At 39.3% G+C, this 25,699-nt stretch overlaps 1 protein-coding gene across 4 annotated transcripts in view; it reads left to right on the forward strand.

Annotated features, from left to right (window-relative positions):
• Positions 1-25,699, forward strand: part of cpne5a (copine Va) — a 179,525-nt gene that overhangs the window by 134,046 nt on the left and 19,780 nt on the right. For all 4 annotated transcript variants that reach the window (XM_057860861.1, XM_057860870.1, XM_057860890.1 and 1 more), the window contains 4 exons: positions 12,595-12,641; positions 13,095-13,276; positions 14,544-14,671; positions 23,348-23,450. In XM_057860861.1, the coding sequence (XP_057716844.1) occupies positions 12,595-12,641; positions 13,095-13,276; positions 14,544-14,671; positions 23,348-23,450 (460 nt within the window). The remainder of the gene's footprint in view (positions 1-12,594; positions 12,642-13,094; positions 13,277-14,543; positions 14,672-23,347; positions 23,451-25,699) is intronic.

Raw genomic sequence — 25,699 nt, forward strand, 5'->3', positions numbered from 1 at the left:
GCAGTACATCAGCTAATGAGTCAGGGTTCAACATGAAGCAAAGAGGAGCTGATTGTCTACTGTCCTTGTAAAATGAGCGTGACATCCAAGGCCGCCGATGCCCCAAATTTACCACAAACACTTGTAATTGGATAAAACAAATCATTATGAGCACATTTGCAGTACTCTGAAGCTCTGTGATTTTTTTCCTTTCTTATTTTACCGTGTTACCCAACCCAGACCATTTTGCCCAATGACTAAATGATTTTTGCACATGCGTAGGTTTGTTGTCAAATCCTGGGATGCTTGCTCAAATTGCAATGTGAAAAGGAACAGCATAAAAAAAGTCCAGACCAAATTTGTTTTGGTGCGGACCAAAGAAAGGGAACTATGGCCTCTCATCGTGTAAATACACTCCAAGATCCGTCATTCACATTTTAACCTTGACGTTAGTAGAAGCTCAGTTAAAAACTCTTTGTCTTCCTGCATCATCTGGTAAGTGACGGCAATCTGCTCACGAGAATGTTTGTCTTTCCCTGCCAGATCACAGCACATAGGTGTAGCTGTTTTACCATTCCACACCTGGAACACATTTTCAAGCCTGGAGGGCGTTCCCGCTTCAGAGACTACAGCATATTGTGTTTGTCTTAGCGGAAAACAGGAAGTCAAAATGACATCCGTGTTGTATAAGACACAACAAGCTGGTGCAAGGATAGGATTTTAAATGGGAAGTATTGTATTATAAATACAACAACTTAGCAGAGTGCAGCTTGGGTTCAAACAAGGCACTAACAGCCAAGGCAATGGCTTACTTAACCCAAAATTGGAGCACATTTTGGCTTAAAAATTTTTGAAAAATAGGTATTAACTTTTCTGATTTTCTGCTTCATATTCATCGATAATAGGTCAAATAAAAACTTGATTTACTCATTTTACAGATCAATGGTTATGAAAGGATGTTTGGGGTATTTTAAATATTTGGCATAATTCCAAGAACAACAGGAGTTGTTTATTTGTACTAATGTTATCTTTTTCTCAGGGGTATAAGCTATTTATCTAGCTGTGACTGCTCACCAAGACGACAAACTTACTGATGTAAATAAAGAAAGAAAAAAATCAAACATAATTGTCTTATCTGATTTATCGACAAGTTTCCGAATTACTTGAGCTCAATTTCCGCATTTCTGCTCACGACTTCCATTTTACACTTTCTCCATCCAAAGCAACAGTTGAGCTGGAGTAACATTACCTATCAAAATCCCTCAAAAAGGACTATTTCGAAATATCGCATCCATCTGCCGTCATCATCATGGGAGGACAACATGTTCATGAAGGTAGATGTGGAACCAAGCCCGTGCCACCACAATGAACGGGTGTTTATGTAGCCATGTTGCCGCTGGTGTTATGGAAGGTATGTTCTTCCGATCCCTGCATTTTCATGTGTCCGGTGCTCAAAAAATAGTAAAGCTAAATTATTTCGCGTGAAACGTCTTGTTGTCCTTGATATTGTTATTACGATGATGATTGTCACACAGGTGAAATGTTGTTATAATTTTGTCCACGAATGAAGTGATAAGAACAAACATATAATCTTTAAGGTCGATCCCTAGGTTTGAAGCACATCCTTAACTTATTGTCTGCAGCTGGTTTCGATTTAAGGCTTATGGCGAGGTAGATCCACACTGGCGCTTTGAAGCTGGACGCTGCTGAAAACATTCCACTTCCAACCATATATATATATATAGGCGCTTCCAGGAGTTCTCGCACAGCATAGAAAGTCTCAGAGTCTCATCTACATCGTGCTGAATCCATTTTTGGAGATTCAGTGGGTTCCTCTGGTTGGATTTTGCAGTTTTAACTTTGTCAACAAAATGCTTACTTCAACCGCACTTCATGTTGTTCTGTCTAAACTGGAAGTTCAGAGCAGAAATGATCAAAGATGGTGCCGCCCATGTTTCACTCAGGAAACCTGTCTATATGCATAACGGTTGCATGAGGTTGAGTAATACATTCATTCAAAGATAACTATTTTTTAAGGATATGAAAAACAGAAGCAAGGAAATTAATTTGCTGTCAGTTATTTTGTAATACTGTCTGATGTCAAGTCTTGCATATCATATGATTACTGCTTTCTTCTTTGTCTTCTTCCAACATGATATAAACGTTATGGTGATAGGGTTTCATGCATGTCGTGGAACACACGTTCCACAGATAATAATATAATAACTCATTAATTTATCTTTCGTGCTGTTAATTCTCACAATAGTCAAGGGGGTGCTGGAGCCTATCCCAGCTAATTATGGGCTGTAGGCGGGGTACCTCCTTAATTTTTTGCCAGCCAATCGCAGGGCACATCGAGACAAACAACCTTTCACGCATACACTAATACCTTCGAACAACTGGGAGTCGTCAATCTGTATAGAGTGCATGTTTTTGGGATGTGGAGGGAAACCAGAGTACCCGGAGAACATGCAAACTCCTCGCAGGAAGGCTGGAGCCCGGGATTGAACTCTTGATCTCAGAACTGGGAATCTGACTTGCTAACCACTCAACCAACATGCCAACATCATATCATATTGTATCGCGTACCTGTCAAGTTGTATGGTTTTGGCGTAATTCGTACAAGTGAGCACTGATTTTTAAATATGTACGCCGTACGTTCGAAATCTGTAAGTTTTTCGCGCATTACATTTTTTTTCTCCATTCGGATTTTGTCACCGTTTTGGCAACGAGACATTGTGCGTTACTATGCGTAACTACGTTGGTTGAATGACACGAGATAATTCAGAGACACAGAGAGAGAAGAGTGTTTGTTGTGACGCTGTAGCAAACGCGATGCTAGGCTAGGTGGCTCCAATATTTCCTGACTGTAGCCGACAGCCTACAATCTACGACTAGATATCTCATGCATATAAAACTACATGCGAAATGACAGACTCGGTGGCGTTAGTAAAAAGCCACTATTTAAAAGCAGCAGACTTCTCAGAAAGGCTCTGTTGTAGTGAACCTTCCTAGCGAACCCAAGTAACTTTTTATCTGAAATACTCCTAAATGGGCAAAATCTTGACTTGAATCTATCTTTAAATGATGAAACAGTTTTAAAACTTTCACATGTCGAAAGTAGGCAAAAGGGAACTAATGCAAAAACGGGAGCAATTTGAACAACTTTAACAGTTGATTCACAACATTAAATGACTTCCAAACATAGCAAAGGTTACTATGTTTTTTTTTTGTTTTGTTTTTTTTGAGGGGGGTGGGGGTGAAAAAAAAAACATGAAAGGTAACACCAGTTACTTTGCCAAGTAACTAATTACTCTTACATTCAGGTAACTGAGTTACTAACTGAATTACTTTTTGGGAGAAGTAATTTGTAACTATAATTAATTACTTTTTAAAAGTAAGATTAACAACACTGGTCATAAAGATGAAGTCTGCAGAATGAAAAGTGAAGAAAGCGGAGATTTTATTCTGCCAATTTGTTGCCGAACACAATTTGCTCACAACTATTGCTGATCACTTCTCAGAATTAGCAAAAGAAACGTTCCCTGACTCAAAGATTGCATCGGTAAGTTAATTTTTTCAAATGACATTTTTTTTTTTATAATTGGACACACTAACGAACTACCTTCAAGTCAAACTGAATTGCGAGCTGAAGTACCATAAAGTGCAGCCATCAAAATACATGATAGAAATTGCCAAAAGTGCTACATACAAATATAATAAAAGTCACTGTTAAATTTTAGTAATCGTGATGTAGCTGGAGATATTGATTGTTCTTTGTTTGCACCAGGTTATATGTTACAATATTACCCATAAATTCATATTATTTAAAAAATTGAGTTTTTGTTTCATATTGCACACTATATACAACGTCGTAAGATTATTCACGAATTTGTAAGGGCATACGTCACTATTTGTAAGATTGCCAACGGCCGCGGGTTGACAGGTACGGTATCGTATCATATAATGATCTCCATGTGCTATGATGTTTGCAGATGACATTGTGATCTGTAGTGAGAGCAGGGAAGAGGAGGAGGAGGAGGAGAAACTAGAGGTGTGGAGGTTTGCCCTGGAAAGGAGGGGAATGAAGGTTAGCTGTAGCAAGAGGGAGTATGTGTGTATAAATGAGAGGGATCCAAGTGGAAGAGTCAGGCTACAGGGAGAAGAGACCAAGAAGGTGGAGGCATTTAAGTATTTCGGCTCTACAGTCCAGAGCAATGGAGAGTGTGGAAAAGAAGTGCAGAAGCATGTGCAGGCAGGCTGGAACGGGTGGAGAAAATTGTCAGGTGGGATGTGTGATAAAAGGCTTTCAGCTAAACTGAAAAGAAAGGTTTATAAAACTTTGGTGAGACCTAGCGATGTTGTATGGTCTGGAGACAGCGCCAATAAGGAAAAGACAGGAGGCAGAGCTGGAGGTGGCAGAGATGAAGATGCTGAGGTTTATGGTTGTAGTTAATGAGGACATGAAGGTAGTTGGTGTGAGAGCACAGGATGCAGAAGACAGGGTTAAATGGAGACAACTGATTCTCTGTGGCAAACCCTGAAGGAAAAAGCCGAAAGGAAAAGAAGAAGAAAAATATTTGAAACGTATGTTAAAACAAATGTTCCGATAGTCACAAGAGACAAAATGAAACAAATAACTCTCAAAATACTTTAATTTCAATGTTATTAGTAGTTCTAGTTTAAATTAATCTTGTACATTATTGCAGTGTCACAAAAAAAGAATTTTAGGGAGGTACTTTAGTTGTTTTTTGTCTGTTTGTTTTTTTTTTTTTTCTTTAATTACTTTCAGGCGGCAGCAGAGTGGTTAGCATGTCCGCCTCACAGTTTTGGGATTGGGGGTTCAATCCTGGCTCCGGCCTTCCTGTGGTGTCCTCCCATATCCCCAAAACATGCATGGCAGGGTGACTGAACACTCCAAATTGTCCATAGCTGTGAGTGTGCGTGAATGGTTGTTTGTCTGTATTAGTCCTGCAATTGGCTGGCAACCAGTTCAGGCTCCAGCACCCCCGCAAACCCTCGTGAGGATAAGCGATTCAGAAGATTTCAAGCATTTCATTTTTATAGATTTTGTCTCAGTATAAGTAAATGTACTCAGAAACTGCATGTTTTAATATTTTGTATGTAGAATATGTGAAATTTGAGGGATGACCCGGGAAATTTCCCTCAATTCTGGAATAAGCCTTTACTTGACTGGACTTTCTTGATTTGAACAACAGACACAAGGGACTTGAGATGTGAGACCTCATTATCCAAGTATTATGACACTCAAAAGCTGTTTTGTCCCACTTATGTAACAAGTGTGGTCAGAGAACCAATTCAACTCCAGCCCAGTATACGGCATTATGTTTTTTAAATCTCCGGTTTTGTTTGTGAGTGTGAGGAATTCACAGACGGTATTTGCTCTACTCTAAGCCAAGTATAGCAAATTCTGGACAAATAGACACATGTGCACGCCGTCCTGTCAAAAATTTGTCACTTTCTTTTCCAAGGCTTTGGCTAGTTGAGAATTGCCATAAAAATGTGAAAGGAGGGCGCACAGTGTTCTCTGCTGGGGGAAGCAATTTGATACATGTGTTATGATCAGGTAGCAGGAAGTGATGACGGCACATTTATTTGTCTGCGGTGCACAACATCAGTCAAAGAAGATTCTCCATGACTTTTATAGTTGACTAGCTAGGGAGGCAGGATAAAAATAGTAATCCCAGTTTGGCCATTAGTTGTTTGCAATAAGAGCCAAAAGCCAGACAATCCTGCAGCATCAGTCAACATCGTTCCGCATTGATTTTCCCATCGTGGAATCATTTGTGGGCTCAGCTCCTCAACTAATCCCCAACGCACCTCAGAAGGGAAATTAGGAAATCCGCCTGCGAACGCCAAGACAGCGTATCTGCTGTTGATGTATGTGCACATGCTGATCCCAGTAGGGCCTGAGCCTTCACCAATCTCCTTTCCTCTCGATGACCGGCATGTTCCTGTCATCCACAGAAAGTCCTTCCACTTTAAGTCATGAGTAATGTAGAAACACACATTCCATAGAGAGATTGTATGTTACAGTGTAAGGATCATTCAAAATTGGAAGTCAGGGACTGATCTGTTAACCACTTTTTCATCATGATAATGATTCAAAATGCATTTCTGTAAGATTTTTAGGATGAAATGGAAATGTATGGATGGTTTTGTAATGCATCATTTGCCCCTTAATTACATTTTTTAAACCTAAATCTATCTTATACCCAGCAAACACAACATGACTAAGAAGTCTTTGCCTGTAGTTGCTGCAATAAATTCTAAAGAAAATACAGTATAAATAAGATCCTTGGTGTCTGCTGGCATTGGCAGTAAACGCAATGGAAAGTGTCACAGCTCTGCTGCACGAAATATATTTAGTGTATGAAGCCTGGAAATGATACTGCAATTCCATCACATTTTTTTTTCCAGAGAGATCATATTCCGAACAATTCATATCATTAGCAAAATTATCAAATAATGCATTTTTCACATTAAAAAATCGACTTATTTATGTCAAAACAACAACCAAATGGCGTACCGCAAGCAACACGTCACTACCGCTCATTAATATTCATGACGTTAGCTACTGTTGCTAAGGGAGGACACGTCACCTTTTGTCCCCAGTAGGAAATGAATGGAAATCGTGTACGAAGGAGATGTTTATAAAGCTAAACCTACCAATTCTCTCCGAAAATGATGTCCCTGGTGCCAAATTCACTTGCAAAGATGTGGAAGTACATAAAAATGTTCAGTTAAAGAGATGGCTTGAGTGTCGAGGGCTGAAAAAGACAAAAAAAAACGAGCCGACCTTAGCATAGTCTTAGCTTTTTTATCGACACCTTTTTCTTACACGACTGACAATGACATTCTCCTGTTTCAACAAGCTATCCTTTACCACCAGCCCCGTCTTTCCTATATATTATATCCTCTGGTTGTCCTACATCTCTGACCGTTCTTGGGGGGAATTTATATTTTGTGTAGCGATCGCAAATGCTACTCCGTGACAGCCAACGAACACTTATAATTTTTTCGTTATTAACAAATCTTAATTCTATAATTTATTTACACTTCCTCCTTACTAAAGTTGTTTTTTTTATTTTGTTTTGTTTTTTTACAACAGAAACGCTAACAGTGGCACTCAGATACCATTGTAATTGTTTTCAGATCATTCATTGTCAGACAGAAGCAGTACGGCACAACGTCATGCTAAAAAATAAATTAAAAATATGGAAATGGCTTACCTCTTTGTCATCTGAAAGACCATGCCAAGCCAACAAAATGTTTACTGCATATGAAATGTGAATGGATTCACCGAGCTGGTGTTAAAAGTCCGCGCAAGTTGATTCAGTCTTCACATTTTTTCCTCCAGAGTTTTTGGTTTCGGGAAACGTGTGAAGAAAACATCCTTCGTATGTCGTAATGTCTAGAGTCGTTTCTACAAGTTCCAAAAAAGCAATGTGTGATTGGCACGTTCGTTTTTGATAAGATTACCAGAGAAAAGTAGCACAAATAACATTGTTTCTAAGCGAGGGCAGGTCTATAATGTCCCACTTTGGCTTTACTTCCGCTTTACGATGAGACGTCACAGTCTAGAAATAGCATGCGTGCGGTACGCCATTCAAAAAGCACTTCCACATAAAGTACCCCGCGCTCCTTTTTTGGCATATTTTAATAGAATAATTCATTCCATGGTTGAAATGTTAAGCTCATTAAGCCCATTAAGATATTATTTGGTGTGTTCCAAGATTTCATTTTCTTCACCACAATTTTCAATTCAAACAATTCCAACTTCATGTTGTTAAGCCTCTTAGAACCTTGACATGCTCGTTTTGCTGCCTGTTTGCAAAGCAAATACAACTCAATGGCAGAGCAGAATATAACAAAAAAGCCTGATAATGAGACATAGTGCTATATCAAATAAGGTTCTATCATAGTAGCCTACAAAGTACAGCGGTACCTCGACATACGATCGCTTCGACACACAATCTTTTCGACATCCAACGTAAAATTTGACTCGCGATTTGTTTCTACATCCGACGAAATGCTCGGAATACAACGATTTATGACAGCATCGCAATTTCATTGTTTTCCCGCAAGACGGACGCACGGCAGATTTTCTTGAGAGAGAAATCAACATGGGTTTCAAAAATGTTAAAGCAGGTGGTGAAAAAAGAAAAAAGGTGAGGCTTACCATTGAAATGAAGATGGAAATGATAGAAAAATATGAGCGTGGGGTGGGCGTCCGTGAACTGCTAGACAATACTCCTCCGACCTCCGTTCGCCAGTCTTTATAAGTTAAGGTGACAATTATTATTGTGGTACCATCGCCAAAGAGATCGCTAGCTTCGTCAGGTTTTTCTCATTTCTCATTTATGTCAGGAATACGCGGGCAGGCAGGTTGTGTGTACCCAAATGCAGGAAAAGGGAAGCGAGGCAGAATGGCGGTGCAAAAGGTTTTAATTAATGCCAACAAAAAACAAAGTACCAACAAAACGACTGGGGTATCCAAAAACTCTTAACAAACAAAAGTCAAGCTAACAAATCAACTTACTTTCAAAGCCTGGCGAGTAACACGAGGAACTGGGGGAAAAACGCAGGCATGAACGTGGACAAGTACATTGACAATGAAGCAACAACGAGTGACAAGAAACTGGGTGCTTATATATACACACGCAGACAAGGGGTAACGAGACAACGAGGAACAGCTGGGTAACACAGTAGGATGCAAATTGCAGGATACATTAGGAGAAGGCAGAACAGGTGAAATCAATGGGCAATCACAGAGACAAGTCACACTAGGAAAAAAAACAACACAAAACCTAACAGTACCCCCCCCTCAAGGGACAGATCCCAGACGTCCCCTAGAAAACACAAACATGGCGGGCAGAAAGAGAGCCCGGCGGAGGGAGAAACGTATGCCCATCAGAATTAGTCAGGCGGGCGACCTGGTCGCCAGACATGGGCCGACCGCAAGGGTCGATCGGGCGGACGTTTGGGCCGCCAGACGTTGGACGACCACACGGGTTGATCAGGCGGGCGTTTGGGCCGCCAGACATTGGGCGACCGCACGGGTTGATCAGGCGGGCGTCCCAGACGAGGTAGACCTTGTTCGTTCATGCCGCCAAGCCGTGGCAGGAAGCGGGGAGCAGCGTCATCGGGGCGAGGGCCAGGAACCAAGTCGTCTGTCTGGTTAGGAGTCCTCAGGAACGTCAGCGTCGTGTGGCGGACCAGGGGAGTCAGGGTCGTCGTCGTCTGCTGCTGGTGGGACAGCAGCGGCGGCGGCGTCAGAGTCTGCTGGCGGGACAGCAGCATCGTCGTCAGAGTCTGCTGGCGGGACAGCAGCGTCTGAGTCTGCTAGCGGGACAGCAGCGTCTGAGTCTGCTGGCGGGACAGCAGCGTCGTCGTCCGAGTCTGCTGGCGGGACAGCAGCGGAGTCTGCTGGCGGGACAGCAGCGGAGTCTGCGTGGAAACTAGGAACGGGCGGCGCGGGCAGTTGACTGCGGGGAGTCGGCGCGGGAGGCACTTGACTGCGGGGAGTCGGCGCGGGAGGCACTTGACTGAGGGGAGTCAGCGCGGGAGGCTAGGACGTCAGCATGGTAGCTTCGGGAAGCACGACATCGGCACCGCAGCATGCTGTCGGCATTGACGACCACGTTGAGGTTTTTAGAGAGTGCCTTCAGGTGGCAGGGGCGGCAGAACAGCCTCATTAGGCCGCCTTGAGCCTGGGTGACCCTGTAGACCACCCCGGGAGGGTCCCCGATAGATGGCCCAACAGCACATGTGTCAAACCGATTCCAGAAAGGGCCTAGTGGGTGCTGGATTTTGTTCCAACCGATAACGTGTAGAGAGTTTAACCAATGAACTTCCTGCTGAAACAAGCAGCACCTGACAAAGTTTAACTGATTACACATGTAAAAGATCTAATTGGTGAAAAGGTGTCCTCTTCATTGGTTGGTAAGCAAACCTGCACCCACTAGGCCCTTTCTGGAATCGGTTTGACACCTGTGCCCAACGGGATCCCAGGTAGGAGTCTCTGGCTAGGATCTCCGAACGGGACGCAGAGAGCGGAGGGTGGAAAGAAAAATACTCAGGGGAGACACACGGCATGAAATCAACTTTAGAATCAGAGTCCGAAAGAAGATCACATAAATTGTGATCTTCCTCAAAATCAGAAAAATCGGAATCCAAAAAAATGTGTCAAGGAAAAACATAATCAGGGGAACGGGCGGATGGTCGTCGGCGTGCACGCCGGTGCCGAAATTTTCCCGCTGTGTCTACAATTGGTTGCGTCATTCTGTCAGGAATACGCGAGCTGGTAGGTTGTGTGGACCCAAATGCAGGAAAAGTGAAGCGAAGCACAGTGGCGGTGCAAAAGGTTTTAATTAATGCCAACAAAAAACAAAGTACCAACAAAACAACTGGGGTATCCAAAAACTCTTAACAAACAAAAGTCAAGCTAACAAATCAACTTACTTTCAAAGCAGGGCAAGTAACACGAGGAACTGGGGGAAAAACGCAGGCATGAACGTGGACAAGTACATTGACAATGACGCAACAAGGAGTGACAAGAAACTGGGTGCTTATATATACACACACAGACAAGGGGTAACGAGACAACGAGGAACAGCTGGGTAACACAGTAGGATGCAAATTGCAGGATACATTAGGAGAAGGCACAACAGGTGAAATAAATGGGCAATCACAGAGACAAGTCACACTAGGAGAAAACCAACACAAAACCTAACAATTTATTTCAGAACTTGTGCAGCACAACGGGCTAACTGTCCGTAGCAGTTGACCGCATCAACAACAGGACGTTAAAAGAGAAAGTAATATCTCAACTGCACTCTCTCTCACTCTGTCGTCAGCCACGTGGTGCGTTCAGGTACAACACGCAAAATACATCTGCCACATTAGAGCCCGATTTGTTAAATTATTACAGCTTTTATTATTATTATTATATTATTATTCCGATTTTAATTCATAATTTATTTGTTTTGCTCTTTGTAACTCTGTTTGCAATAGTAAAGGCAGTATTTACAGTATTAAAGATTTAGTGTAGGTCTATTAAGGATTGAATGTAGGTTTTCGAATATAATGGAATTATAATGTATTCTTATGCTCAACATACGACAAACAAGGTCCTGAAACAAATTAACTTCGTATGTAGAGGTACCACTGTATACAGCATGTTCGCATAACAACTCTTAGCATTTTGGTAAATCTCATTTACTCTAAAAAGCACAAGACGATGAAAATTTATGCTACTGGATTCCAAACAGCATCGGCTTTTCCCCTGGTTAGCAAACACACAAGTACAGGTATTTTACTATTTCACTTGTTTTGTTTTTTTTCTTTACATTTTCTTTACATTTCAACTCTTTTTGTCCTTCCACAATTCTTTTCTGATTTAAAAAATTCAAAAGCTCGAAATACAGTATTCAAGAACATAGCATTTGTTTTTTTAGTTTTTATTTTCAACACAAAAAAATACAATTGATTAAAAAAAAAAAAAAAAAAAAAAAAAAAAACATATTCAAGTGAACGAAAGCTTTAGCAAGAACGTTCTCAATATTTCCCATTCAAACTAGATCGCACATTCAGGAAGTCTTTTTTCAAATTCCCCAAAATCCTGAAACTAATAAAGATATTTAACACATGGACCTAATCCTTCCACATTTTTCAACTACTTCAACTCACTGCATCTTCAACATGTTTAGCTTATGATAGTAGACAGATGCACACATTTTTCAGTGTTCAATTCCATTGAGACTGTCTTTTAACTTTTAAATTTGTGGTTTTCAGTCAAACATTCAATATTTCTAACCTTTTAATTAATTCTCCAGCATTTCAATTAAGCCCTAGCCTTTTATTATTCATATGGAGTTCCTACAATTACACTCTGTAGTTTACGTATATCAAAAATGCATCTGAAAGCTATTCTGACAGGCCTCTTTTAATCCAGACACCTCAATCAAGACTCTTTCCCTCAGAAGTGTCGTCGTGTTGAATTGCGGCGAATCAGGGAAACGGGATGCCTGATTTCTAATCGGCCATGCTTTTAAAAAAAATCACTTCATTCAATTGCAGAGAGAGACGTACAAGTGAGGCTATGCTGCGAGAGCCCATGTTAATGGTCTCACTTGGCCTAGAAATGTCATGAAGGTGTTACTTAGGAGCGTATATGAATAAGCTCATTTAAGAGAGCAGCCATGCACAGGCACTGTCTTGCTTTTTATTCCTGGGGGGGTGGAATGAGAGCTGAAAGTGGTTGGTGTTTCACTCACATCTCCCTGGAGGTTGGTTCTCTGACCAGACTGTTGAATGGAAGGTGAAGAAAAAGAAGAAGAAGATCCCCATTAGGTCATGAAAATGCTATTCGTGTCCCTCCTTCTTCCGATGACCCAAAGCCAGGTGCTCAAACTCTTTCTGCCTGAGCAGAAACCATGGATAGCTGGCTTCTTTAGACATGTTGTCTGTTTTGGATGGATGAGTATCAAAGTGTGCTAAATAAAAGAACAGTCAGTAGTTGTCGTTATTTGATGGATGAATCCGACTTCCTTTCTGATTAAAACAACATCTCTTTATGCTTGTGACTTTCAGAACACAGATTCACTTCACGGTGGCCATTGATTTCACCGCATCCAATGGTATGTGTTTCTTTACAAACTGATCACCATACAAGTTTTGTCATGAATAGATTTGGAATGGGAACTGTCCTAAATTTTCCTTTGTGCTTTCATTTGCACTCATTTTAATTAAAGCTCACGCCGACATGAAAGCTGTGTACTGATATGGTAATTAAATAAAGCCCTCACTGGGGATGAGATCATTTGGTTTTGATGCCTTTGAACGACTTGAAGTTGTTATGTGAAGAGATGCATATACAGTCCCGACAGTGAAAAATTGAGGTATTCTGTAATCGTCCTGGTGCAGCAGCTGTCATATTAGTGAAATGTAACAAGTAGAAACCTTCCCGCTAATCATATCATGCACACTCGGTTCCGCTCGGTGCGAGCCGCGCCAGTGCCGGCGTCTGTCTGATCCCGCGTTTGCTTTTGAGGGCTGGCATCACATCATTGCCTATTCTCTGGATTTGACAGGCAATCCGTCTCAGTCCACTTCGCTCCACTACATGAACCCTTACCAGATGAACGCCTACGCCATGGCCCTGAAGGCAGTGGGCGAGATCATCCAGGACTATGACAGTGATAAAATGTTCCCTGCTTTGGGATTTGGTGCTAAGCTGCCCCCTGATGGGAGGGTCTCCCATGAGTTCCCGTTGGTGAGTCACCTTACATGTTGAATGTGTGACCAAAATTTTGTCTTCAGCCATGCTGCTTCAATTTTTTTCTGTGCCACTTTTCAAAACAAAAGTTGCCATTGAATCCAACTCATTCTTGGGTCAAAACGGTCACTGTCATTAAACATAAGCCACAGCATGCCTTTGGTGGCAATTGCCGTCCAACTCATTTGAACTGAAAGAGGTCAATGGTACGGAAACAATCACACCAGCCAGTGTACAGTATATATATTACATTATGTTTTTATATTACTATTCCTTCTGTTCCTTCTTTCTCTCTGTCCTCCCTAACCCCATTTCTGCCCAGCTGCATTCTCTAAATAAACAACATAATATAAGCAACTTCAATTGGAGTACACCAAACTCCCATTTGGCACATTAAAACTGCTTCAGCCTTTAAAGACAGTCATTTACCATGTCTAAGCAGCTGAACAAAACAGAACCCAAAAAGGATTGGACATATAACTTTGCCAATGGCATTTTTCATGCCAGCTCTCCCTCTCAGCCCCAATCCAAAAAAAAACAAAAAAAAACGCTACGAAGGAAATTTGATGGCCAAATCATATGTAATCATCATTGACTTAATCCTTTGATGTTTGCTGAAAATGAGGTCTTCTGAGAGTTTTTATACCCTCATCAGTATACATACACGGGCAATTGGGGATATGTGTGCTTTCCACGTATTCTGCGCATAATTCCAAGTAAATGTATCATACGTCTTTTCTAGTGTAAATGAGTTTCTGCCGGGCTGACTGGTTTGTGAAATCAATTTGCCATCTCTCAGCCGGTTGCTGATTGTAGACGCTAATGAGGGGCTGTCGGCATCTGCATCGCGCTGTTTTCATTCAAATCAACAAATTAAGATTCATGGCAGTGTATCATTATAGGCTTTCTCTGCCACTTCCTGTGAGTACCTTTCAAAAATCAACGTTCATTCCTGAAATCCAACGGCGAATTTATTGATTATTTTGTATGCTTACATCATGTTCTTGCATTTTTACTCATAGAACTTTTTCAATGTGACAAATATTTAGGGTCAGGCAGCACAGTGGCTTAGCGTTTAGCATGTCTTTCTCACTTGGTTGGTGTTTAAACATGTGAAGTTTTTGTTCTTTTTGTTTGCCTGGATTTCCTCTCCTTTCGTCTCTTATCAACAATGGCTTGACCATGACTAGTCAATGTCAAGGCACCTATGGGTGTAGACCAAGAAGTTTTTATATGTCTTTGCTTATTTTTTATTTTTCATCAGAATGGCAACATAGAGAACCCCTACTGCAACGGCATGGAAGGGATTCTGGATGCATACCATCAAAGCCTTAAAACGGTGCAGCTGTATGGACCCACCAACTTTTCTCCTGTTGTCAATCATGTGGCGAGGTAACAACACAGCAACCTCTCGGTTCGCTCAGTTGTGATTTCAATCGCTTAACAAAAAAACTGGACATTATTTGAAAAATACGCCGTGCAGAAAATGCTCATACATAACTAGATTACGATTGTGGAATTGTTTTGTTTTTTTAACGCTGTGTTGCATTTGGCAGCCCTTTTAATTTATGTCTTTGTCTTTTGGACGTCTTTTGTCAACGAAATTTCATACAAATTTCGTCTAGTTTTAGTCAACAGTTACTCAAAATTTTTTCGTCTGTAAAATTCAAAAGTATTAATTGTAGCGTCTACAAGGACAACGACAACTTTGTGATGATAATACACACGCAGCAGGAAAAGGAGTTCATTATTTTCAATTAAACCCGCTTAGAAGCCACGAACTGTATGTAAAAGAAAAAAAGTCCCAGCATTTAAGAGGATGCTCACCATGCTAAAGTTAATGCTAATGGTAACGCGAATGCTATGCTGACACGACTGGTTACATTTAGTGTGTGATGTTCACTTAGCAGAGACCTTTAAAGGCTAAAGCAACATTGCATATTCTCTCTTGCGAAAATAAGATAATAAATCTTACCATGTGTTTCCAAACAAGCAAGATGGAGTGCAGCCTAGCTTGAAACACATCCTAAACTCCAGTGAGGAGAGTGAGAGAGGCACATGTCACATAAGTGAAACGACCCAAACACTTCTATGATGCAAGCTGACGTTGTCCACATACAATATGAAAATGCGTTAATTCACGCATTGTGAAGATATGACAGAAAATATGTTGCTTTTTTTGTCTCACCAGATGACAATTAGCATTAATTTCGTTATGTTCTAAGCTCCAAAGCCACATTTTTAGCTTGTCATCATCATGAAAAAAATTGTTCGTCAACAATATATTTTCGTTATCATCACTATTGACGAAAACAACACTGCTGTAACATGTCAGAAAACAGGGAATGCAATCTTGATTATTGTTTTCTCATAATAAAATAGATTTCATTTTTCTAATGAATTATTTTGATTAAACATAGATCATTAGTTTGCTTTCATGGAGGATGACATAAATCTGCACATATTTCCTACCCAGATGTTGAAATTCCGAGGATTCGGCAAATTTGGAAAATGGTTAAATGTGCATAATTTGGACATTTTTAATTGGAGGTGTTGTTTTGTGTCATGTGTTCAGATATTAATGTTATTTTGAAGGAGCGGTAAGTTTACACTACTTTATGAAATCTCCACTTTCTATTGCAGCAATTCAAAGATAGGATAAAATATTGATAGAAATGTACAATATAATATAGTGTGTTTATATATGGAGGAAAAACAAGGTTGTCGTAATTATATTATATTTTACAGAAATATATTTTTCTGGAGCTGTAAAAGGGGCCCACTCGACGTGTAACATATCATGCTTGTTAATGCACACTCAAATAAATGAGCTTATAATGTGACTGAGAACACCGCACGCTTGATTCACCTCTAATAAGCATTGAAAATGAGGAAATTAGCAGCCAATGAATTTATTGGCCGGATACCAAATTAGGAGGAAAGATGAGTGACCGTGCAATAAACACGCCCTATTGAGGTAGAATTTGGCATCATTAGGAACTGTCATATATGGGATCATTTAATACTGCACTTCTTAGCATATGTAGTCAGAAATTTCAAATAAATGTTGAATGTGTAATTGAATGCTCTAGGTGAAACCTACTTTTTTTTATAGGTGAGAGACATATGTAATGATGCATTTTTTTTTTCTAGACTAGAGCATCTTGGATATGGTTTCTATGGCAACAGATGACATGGTTAACATGTTATAAAGAAGCTTTATTGTACGTAGTGTAAAAGATTTTTATAATGGAACACACAGTGCAGAATTCCATTTGAAATGCGTGGTATAAATTATAAATTCACGCAATTCATAAATAAAGACTGGATGTGCAAAATGCATATTTTGATTCTAGGATTGTGAAGCAAAACAATTAGAATTGATTATTTTACCCTTTGTTTTACCCTTTATTCAAAATAGTACATGCTGTAAAAGACAATTCAAAAATTTAATCTGAGAATTGTATCATTTTAAGGGCAAAATATGTTGATTTTTAAATTTATGGATCAACAAATCTCAAAAAGGTTGGGATAGGTTAGAGGGTGAAAAGTCATTTGCACATATAATGGAAAACTACAAGACCAATTACCACTAATGAGGTCTATCGGACGCATGATTGAGTATTTAAAGAAGCGCTTCTCAGAGTGACAGTGTTTTTCTGAAGCCAAGATGAGTCGAGAATCACCAATTCCCTCTACGTTGTGCTGCTGCGTAAATTATCATATATTATTATTACAGATGCTTTCTCTGGACCATTGGTCATTTAAAATGGAGTGTTTCAAAGTGGAAAACTTTTCTTTGTCAGATTAGACGAATCACGATTTGAAGTTCTTTATGTAAAGCTGCAATGCCATGTCATCCGGACTAAAGAAGACGATGAAAACCTAAGCTGTGATGTTATGGGGTTGCAATAATGCATATGGCATGGGCGGCTTGAACATCTGGAAAGGCACCGTCAATCATGGGCACGTAGGAAAAGGATTTGGGTATTGAAAAGGTCAGCGTGCAGTGCAGATCTTTCACCTATACGAGAAAATTTGGTGAATCATAAAGCATAAGGTGCGGGAAAAAAAAGGCCCAAGACATTTCAACTGTATTAGATAAGAATGGGACAGTATTCCTATTTCTAAAGATGAGAATTTTCAATGTTGTACTCTGAATAAAATATGTATTGAAATATTGCTGTTCGACATCATTGCAATCGATTTGTATTCACAGTTTCCAAAACTTTTTGGAATTCGGTTTGAAAGTGAAATAGATTTTTTTTTTTTTTTTAATCTTAAAAAAAGGAATTTTGGCATTTTCACTCAAATATGATAACAAAATGGATAAATGTTTCTTTACGCATCTGTGAATATTGCGAAAGAACTGCATTGTTACATTTTTGTAATCATTGGACAAATGTCCTAAAAATGTACGCATTCAAAATTTTCTCCTAAATATTTAAATTTCATGGTTATCTATCCATGAAATTGCTGTCATCATTGGCAAAATAGCATGTATTTTCTTTCCCCTATGATTCTCTTTTTTATCATATAGTGGATGAAATACTCTGGGATATCATGCATTGGTTTGGGTGCATTATTTTCATCATAGTTAACAATGCATAAATGCTCACATACAGTATACACTGTATAGTCAATGTTCATAAATTTTTCCAATACGCTGTAATTGGTTTCTCCCAATATTGATATTATTACATAATAACTTTTTAATTGTGTTGCAGGCCTCATTGGTAAAATATCGTTCACATTTTTACATCAATTATCCCTGTAACCTGAGTAATAATAATAATTTCAAGCAAAATTTCCCAATTTAACACAGCCCCAATACTCGCTATGTTGTGGTACAGTATTTGTACATGTTTTATTACTTATTATTAAGCAGCACTTCAGTGTCATTATCATGTCTGCTTTACTTCTCAATATCTGGGTCTGACTCGTAGCAAAAAAAATAATAAATAAATACCCTATTTTTCGGACTATAAGTCGCACCTGAGTATAAGTCGCACCAGCCATAAAGTGCCCAACGAAGAGGAAAAAAACCTGAACGTCTGAAGTATGCTCAAACTGTTAGCTCTTTTAAATCCGGGCTAAAAACGCTTTTGTTTAGCTCTGCACATCCATAACTGTCTATATATTTCAATCTACTTGCTTTCTATTCCTCTTGTGCTTATCTCCATTGCTGATTTCAATTATTATTAGTTGTAGTAGTTTTTGTTTTATTTTTATTTTATTTTTATTCTATTTGTGATTAAATGCGATTTTTATGTATAATTTTATTTCCAATTTTGATTGTCTTGGTTTTTACGTCGTATTGATTTAAATTAGGGCTGTCAAAATTATCGCGTTAACGGGCGTTAATTGATTTTTTTAATTAATCACTTTAAAATATTTGACGCAATTAACGCAGATGCCCTGCTCAGAGAGATTTAAATGACAGTACACAGTGAAACGCTCACTTGTTGTGTTTTATGGAGTTTTGCCGCCCTCTGCTGGCGCTTGGGTGCGACTGATTTTATAGGCTTCAGCAACCATGAGCATTGTGTAAGTAATTATTGACATCAACAATGGCGGGCTACTAGTTTATTTTTTGATTGAAAATTTTACAAATTTTATTAAAACGAAAACGTTAAGAGGGGTTTTAATATAAAATTTCTCTAACTTGTACTAACATTTTTCTTTTAAGAACTACAAGTCTTTCTATCCATGGATCGCTTTAACAGAATGTTAATAATGTTAATGCCATCTTGTTGATTTATTGTTATAATATACAAATAGTCCTTATGTACCGTATGTTGAATGTATATATCCATCTTGTGTCTTATCTTTCCATTCCAACAATAATTTACAGAAAAATATGGCATATTTTATAGATGGTTTGAATTGCGATTAATTACAATTAATTAATTTTTAAGCTGTGATTAACTCGATTAAAAATTTTAATCATTTGACAGCCCTAATTTAAATTTGATTTTTATGATCTTCATGTGATGTAAAGCACTTTGAATTGCCTTGTGTTGAATTGTGCTATATAAATAAATTTGCCTTGCCTAACCGGAGTATAAGTCGCATTTTGGGGGGAAATGTCTTGATAAAATCCAACACATAGAACAGATATGACTTCTTGAAAGGCAATTGAAAATAAAAATACAATAGAGAACAACATGCTGAATAAGTGTACAGTATGACAATGTTACATGATGGATGAACAACGAAATGCGAACATGGCCGTTATGTTAACGTAACATAGCTATTAAGAGTTATTCAGATAACTATAGCATAAAGAACATGCTAACAAATTTACCAAACCATCAGTATCACTCCAAAACACCAAAAATGTTATGTGAAATGATATAATAATGTGTTAATAATTTCACACATAAGTTGCTTCCAGAGTATAAGTCGCACCCCCGGCCAAACTATGAAAAAAAACTGCGACTTATAGTCCGAAAAATACGGTAAATACTTTTAGGTCACGAGTGTGGTCACACAGGAAAACATTATCATTTCTCTTATACTTTTGCTCAAAAGCAAAGCGGTGCGAGTGTCAGTCGTCGCAATGCGTTTTCACGCGTTATGAATGAGTTTCCGAGCTGACCCAGTACAACCGATGTCACTCGATGCTGATCGCTCTCACTGTTGAGCACGTGTGTCAATAAAATGCTCTGACTCACCCTTGGATCTCTCCACAGTTTGTTTTGTCCCTTTGCAAATGTTTTCAGAAAATGAGAAGGAGAAAGTAATACTGCAGCACTTGCATAAACAGTTGAGTCAATTATTCATAAGCCAGCCAACACGAGGCCATGAAAGTAGGCCACATTTACTGAGCTACGTCTCTGCTGGCTTCGCTAAAAGTGCCTGGAAAGACCTCAGCGACACGGAGGCTACGGCATATATCACTTATTTACATACCATAGTACACTTGTATAGCATTGCTAAAGGAATTGATGTTATATGTTATTGATACTCCTCTCACATTCATGCGTTTCTATGAACTTACTGGAAACTGGAAACGTACTGTTTGGTCTACTTTCTAAAATAAACTGCCAATTGGTATCAACTTTTAAAAACATGTGTTAAGTAGCATTTTAACATTAGCTCATTCACTGCCCTTGACAGTAATAGATGCAACATGCATTTGAACTTGGATGGCTGGCATTGAATGATCATGTTCTAGTGCCAATGAGGAGATAAGACATCTAATCCACTCGGACTTGGACGGACTGGAAGCGATCGAATTATGTCCTTGCAGTGCAAATTCTCTCTTTTCATTTTAAAAACTATTTTTCAAAATATACATTCATACATTCTTTTCCCAAGCTGCTTAGCCTCAGGAGGGTTGCGGCAAAATACATATTTTAAAGAAAAAATTTCACTTATGGAATAACAGCAAATATTCTTTCTTGTTTTGTTTTTTTATTTAAAAAGACAAAAACAAAAACAGTATCTGTTGTCTTGATTCTGTTGTCCTTCATGAAAGCAGACTGATTACACCTTGTTACAGAAAAAAAAAATCCTGGTTTGTAATCATTTTATTTGTGTTGCACGGGTCCAAATTAAATGAAAAAGTACCACTAAAAAGGTAAAAGTTCAGTTTTGCTTAAATTCGAGGATATATTCAAAGTTTCATTTTTTACGTCCTATTTATGCAGAAAATATTTATGTTAAATGTCATTTCTTCGTGTTTCAAGTCAAGCTAAGTCTAGAAAATACAGAGGAAAATGTACATATATAATTAGAAAGTACAACAGTTAGGAAAAGTGGAAAATAGAATTTCAAAGTCGTGACCGCAAACCCAAAGTATTTGGAAAACAAAAGTGTTTTTATATGTCATTGCGACGAAACAAAGAAATATCACTTTGAACCTGGGAACAATCATATTATTATTTATACATTAAGTATGTAGTTTATGTTATTAACATTTTGACATTTTTCAAACTATTCTTTAATGTTCTAATGATAACATGCATTTATCAGGTTTAATATACACTTATTGATATTATATATAGAGTGAGGAAAATAAGTATTAGAACACCCTGCGATTTTGCAAGTTCTCCCACTTAGAAATGATGGGCGGGTTTGAAATTTTCATGGTAGGTGCTTTTCCACTGTGAGAGACAATCTGAAGGGGAAAAAAATCCAGAAATCCCAGTGTATGATTTTTTAGACATTTATTTGTATCATACTCCTCCAAATAAGTATTTGAACACCTTAGAAAATCAATGTCAATATTTGGTACAGTAGCCTTTGACTACAATTACAGAGGTCAAACGTTTCCTGTAACTTTTCACCAGGTTTGCACAGACTGCAGCAGGGATTTTGCACCACTGCTCCACACAGATCTTTAAATCAATCAGGATTCTGGGTTGTCACTGAGAAACACAGAGTTTGAGCTTCCTCCAAATAATTTGTTATTGGGTTTAGGTCTGGAGAATGGCTCGGCCCCTCTAGAACCTTGACATGCCTTTTACAAAGCCACTACCTGGTTATACAGTACTGGCTGCAAACTTCAGGCCATTGTCATGTTCAAGGACTCAGTCATGACCCATTATCAATGCTCTAACTGAGGGAAGGAGGTCATTCCCCAAATCCCACAATACATGGCCCTGGTCATCCTGTCCTTAATACAGTGCAGTCGTCCAGTCCCATGTGCAGAAAAACAGCCCCAAAGCATGATGCTACCACTCCCATGCTTTACAGTAGGGATGGTGTTGTTGGGAGGGTACTCATCATTCTTCTTCCTCCAAACACAACGGGTGGAATTAAGACCAAAAAGTTCAATTTTGATCTCATATGGCCACATGGCTTTATCCCATTACTTCTCTGGATCATCCAAATGGTCATTGGCAAACTTAAAACATGTGCTGGTATAATCAGGGTAACCTTCTGTGCCATGCATGATTTTAAACCATGACATCTTAGTGGATTACCAACAGTAACATTGAAAATGGTGGTCCCAGCTCCTTTCAGGTCATTGACCAACTACTTCTGTGTGTTTCTTGGCTGATTCCTTACCATTCTTAGGATCATTAAGACCCTACGAGGTAGATCTTGCATGGAGCCCCAGTCCGAGGGAGATTGACAGTCATGTTTGGCTTCTTCCATTTTCTAATAATTGCTCCAATGGTGGATTTTATATCACCGAACTGCTTGGCAATTGCCCCGTAACCCTGTCCAGCCTTGTTGAGGGCTACAATTCTGTCTCTGGTGTCTTTGGACAGCTCTTTTGTCTAAACCATGTTAAGAATTGGAGTCTTCCTGATTGTATGGGGTGGACAGGTGTTTATATGCAGCGAACCGCCTACAACAGGTAAAAAAGTCTGACTCCAAAAGTCCAGGCGATAACAGGTCTTTGAGGCTCACAATTCAAGCTAATAGACAGGTGTTCACATACTTATTTGCAGCAGTAGAATACAAATAAGTTGTTAAGAAAAAACATATAGTACACTGTGATTTCTGGATTTTTTTTTTTCTTTAGATTGTCTCTCACAGTGGACAAGCACCGCCCATGAAAATTTCAATCCCGCCCATCATTATTAAGTGAGAGAACTTGCAAAATCACACAGTGTTCAAATACGTATTTTCCTCACTGTATATACACAAAAAAAACTGTTAAAATTGGGGGGCGTGACTCTACTTCACGAGTTTTCACTTTACGGGGTTGGTTCTGGTCCCCATTAACAACGATAAGTGAGGGATCGCTGTAATCAAAAGGATAACTTTGTAAATGTATTCTTTTTACTTTGGAAAACAAGTATACAATTCTGTTAAACCTAGCATTAATGAACTTGTTTTTTATGAGTGAAACAAATCGTCCTCAAATCACATACAGTAAATAATCAGTGATTAGTCAATTTTTTAGAATAATCATTTGTGGCAGCCCGAGTAGCGACCAGTACAGTACATAGTGTACTTTGAGCGCCTTGAAAGGTGGAAAAGCGCTATATAAGTATAACACCATTTACCATTTACAAGCACAGATGTTATAGAAAAATGATGGAATGGAATGGAAAATGGATGTTGAGTTTTTAACGTTCCACTGGTGTGATGGTGACTCTCCCTCAGATATGCGGCAGCAGTGCAGGACGGCTCCCAATATTTTGTGCTTCTCATCATCACGGACGGCGTCATCTCAGACATGGCTCAAACCAAGGAGGCCATCGTGAACGTAAGTGCAGCCGTTGGCTTTGCTTGACTTTTGAGGGCTTCCCCTTCGAGTCACCGGAGATAGGCGACTTTTTTGTTTTCTGCTCCACTTGTTTCCTTACACGCTTGTCGTTGATGTTTCTTTTCATCCAGACCAGTGGGGAGCCTGAGGTGTCAATTGGACTTTTATGGATTAAAATACAGCACCTAAAGGGAATTTGTTTCATTTGTCTAAAACGGAGTCCATGTGTAGTGCGGGGGATTGTTGCGGGCATTGTTGGTCAAGTTGCTTCTAATTAACCATTACTGTAATAAATATAAAACATCATAAGTACAGTTTTTTTATTTTTCATTTAGGTGTTTCAGATATTTCTTTAGAAATATTTCCATTCCAAATATGGCTCAAAATTACTATGCATTACTAATGTGATACTTGTACACACACTGCGGGTGGTGTCACAGTAATTAGTGGTGCAGCTATAAAGACTGAGATCTCTCTTGTTCAACGATGCATGAACAGGGACTGAAAAGCATGACAGCATGTTCAGTTACTCAATTAGAAACTCAATTTCATAAGGAGAGCAGGAATGTGTGTTGACCGAGAATTAGTTCACAATAAAAAAAGAAACATGTAAGAGAGGGATTGGTCATCACGTTGTTAAATATGAGTTGTAACCTGAGCGTGTGGATTAAATCACGGAAGATGCACATGACTTCCCATAGACCCCCAGCAGACTGGGTTTAAAGGGAATTTGCGACTGTTAATCAAACCATTGGAACAGCCACACCTTCCTTTTAAGATCTTGTCTGCTGCTCTGCTCAACGTCGTGCTGCTTCACCTGGAACTCAAACGTTCACCTCCGACAAGCTATCATGCCTCTTGTGTGTGTGTTTCTGTTACAAAGCATATTTGATACTAATTTAGCCCTGAAATATTGATTCAGTTCTGGTTAATATATTCACATCTATGAAGGCAGCCTACAGGGTTTCTCGCTATCTTTGATGTTTTCCCAAATTTAGCATTGTAGATGATAAGATCTCTTGCCGACTCTGACGACGCATTTGCATGCAGAAATGAAGATGAACCCAAGTAGACCTGACTTGCAAATCAGATGTAAAGCTGTCATGAGCCACGAAAGGCTGATATGGATAGCAATCTTTCTTTTTTTTTTCTAGTTGGACACCGTGCAGAATTTTTAACTCTTTCAGCGCTATTGACGATGATTGATGTTCAATCATGAGGCTCCTTCTGCTGTGAATTTACATGAATTTGTCACATTCATTCATTCCCTGGCAGGTCTCCCACTTCAAATGGACTGGACTTCTGTGGCCGTCAATGGCAGCCCATGAGTTAATCACTTTGAGGGGGAACACAGTTCTGTGCATTTTGTTCCTTTTTGTACAGTAAGCAGTGTTGTCAGTAAAACGTTACTGTAATCTGATTACTTTCTTTCAGTAACGAGTAATCTAACGCGTTCATTTCTCCAAACCAGTAATCTGTGTGTTACTATTTTATTATTGCCTCATAATATATGTAGAATGAAGAGTACTGTAGTCATGTACAATGAGCATTTTGAATAGAAAATGCTAGAAAAAAAAGTTCCCGGTGTGTGTTTTCTATGGTGACCGCTCGAAGCTACTTGCTGTTTGGTCTCGAGTCACTAAGTGTTAGTGAGTCGCTAAGTGTTTTGGGACTGAGAAAGGCGTGGGCCATGCTGCCAGTGCAGGTGCACATTTGAGGCGAGTGTTGAGATGTGCAAGGGAATGATGATCTGTGTAGATCCATGAATGAACAAGAGTATTTTTCCTTCATTCTGGAGGGTATCAGCAATAGTTTGGACCCCCAACATGCGCGGCCGTTTCGTAGCTTTTGTTGCAAATACAGGCAGTCATCGCTCAAAGTTGGCAAGCATTGTTTACATCATATTCGTGTTGCACATTTATGCTGTGAGGTGACGTGTTCCTTTAGAATCTTTGGGATGTGGTGAAAGTCTGATTGAGTGCAATGTGTGCCACGTTTTGTGGCCAAATTGACAGCGTGTGTGTATGGCGTACTTCCGGGTTGTGCACATGCATCCACGCCCGCTCCCACCTTTGTGTTTATTTCATTGTGCAATTCATTTGTGTGTTGTTGATTACTGTGCAGTCAATTTGCATTGTTTTACATTGGTACTGATATGCTGTTAACTCCTAAACCCTAACCCGAAGTTCAGAATTTTTGACATTACGGTTAGTCTTCGAGTTAACGGGGATGTAACTAGTCGGTGGAAT

Source organism: Corythoichthys intestinalis, chromosome 2, assembly GCF_030265065.1.
Source record: "Corythoichthys intestinalis isolate RoL2023-P3 chromosome 2, ASM3026506v1, whole genome shotgun sequence".
Classification (NCBI taxonomy): domain Eukaryota; kingdom Metazoa; phylum Chordata; class Actinopteri; order Syngnathiformes; family Syngnathidae; genus Corythoichthys; species Corythoichthys intestinalis.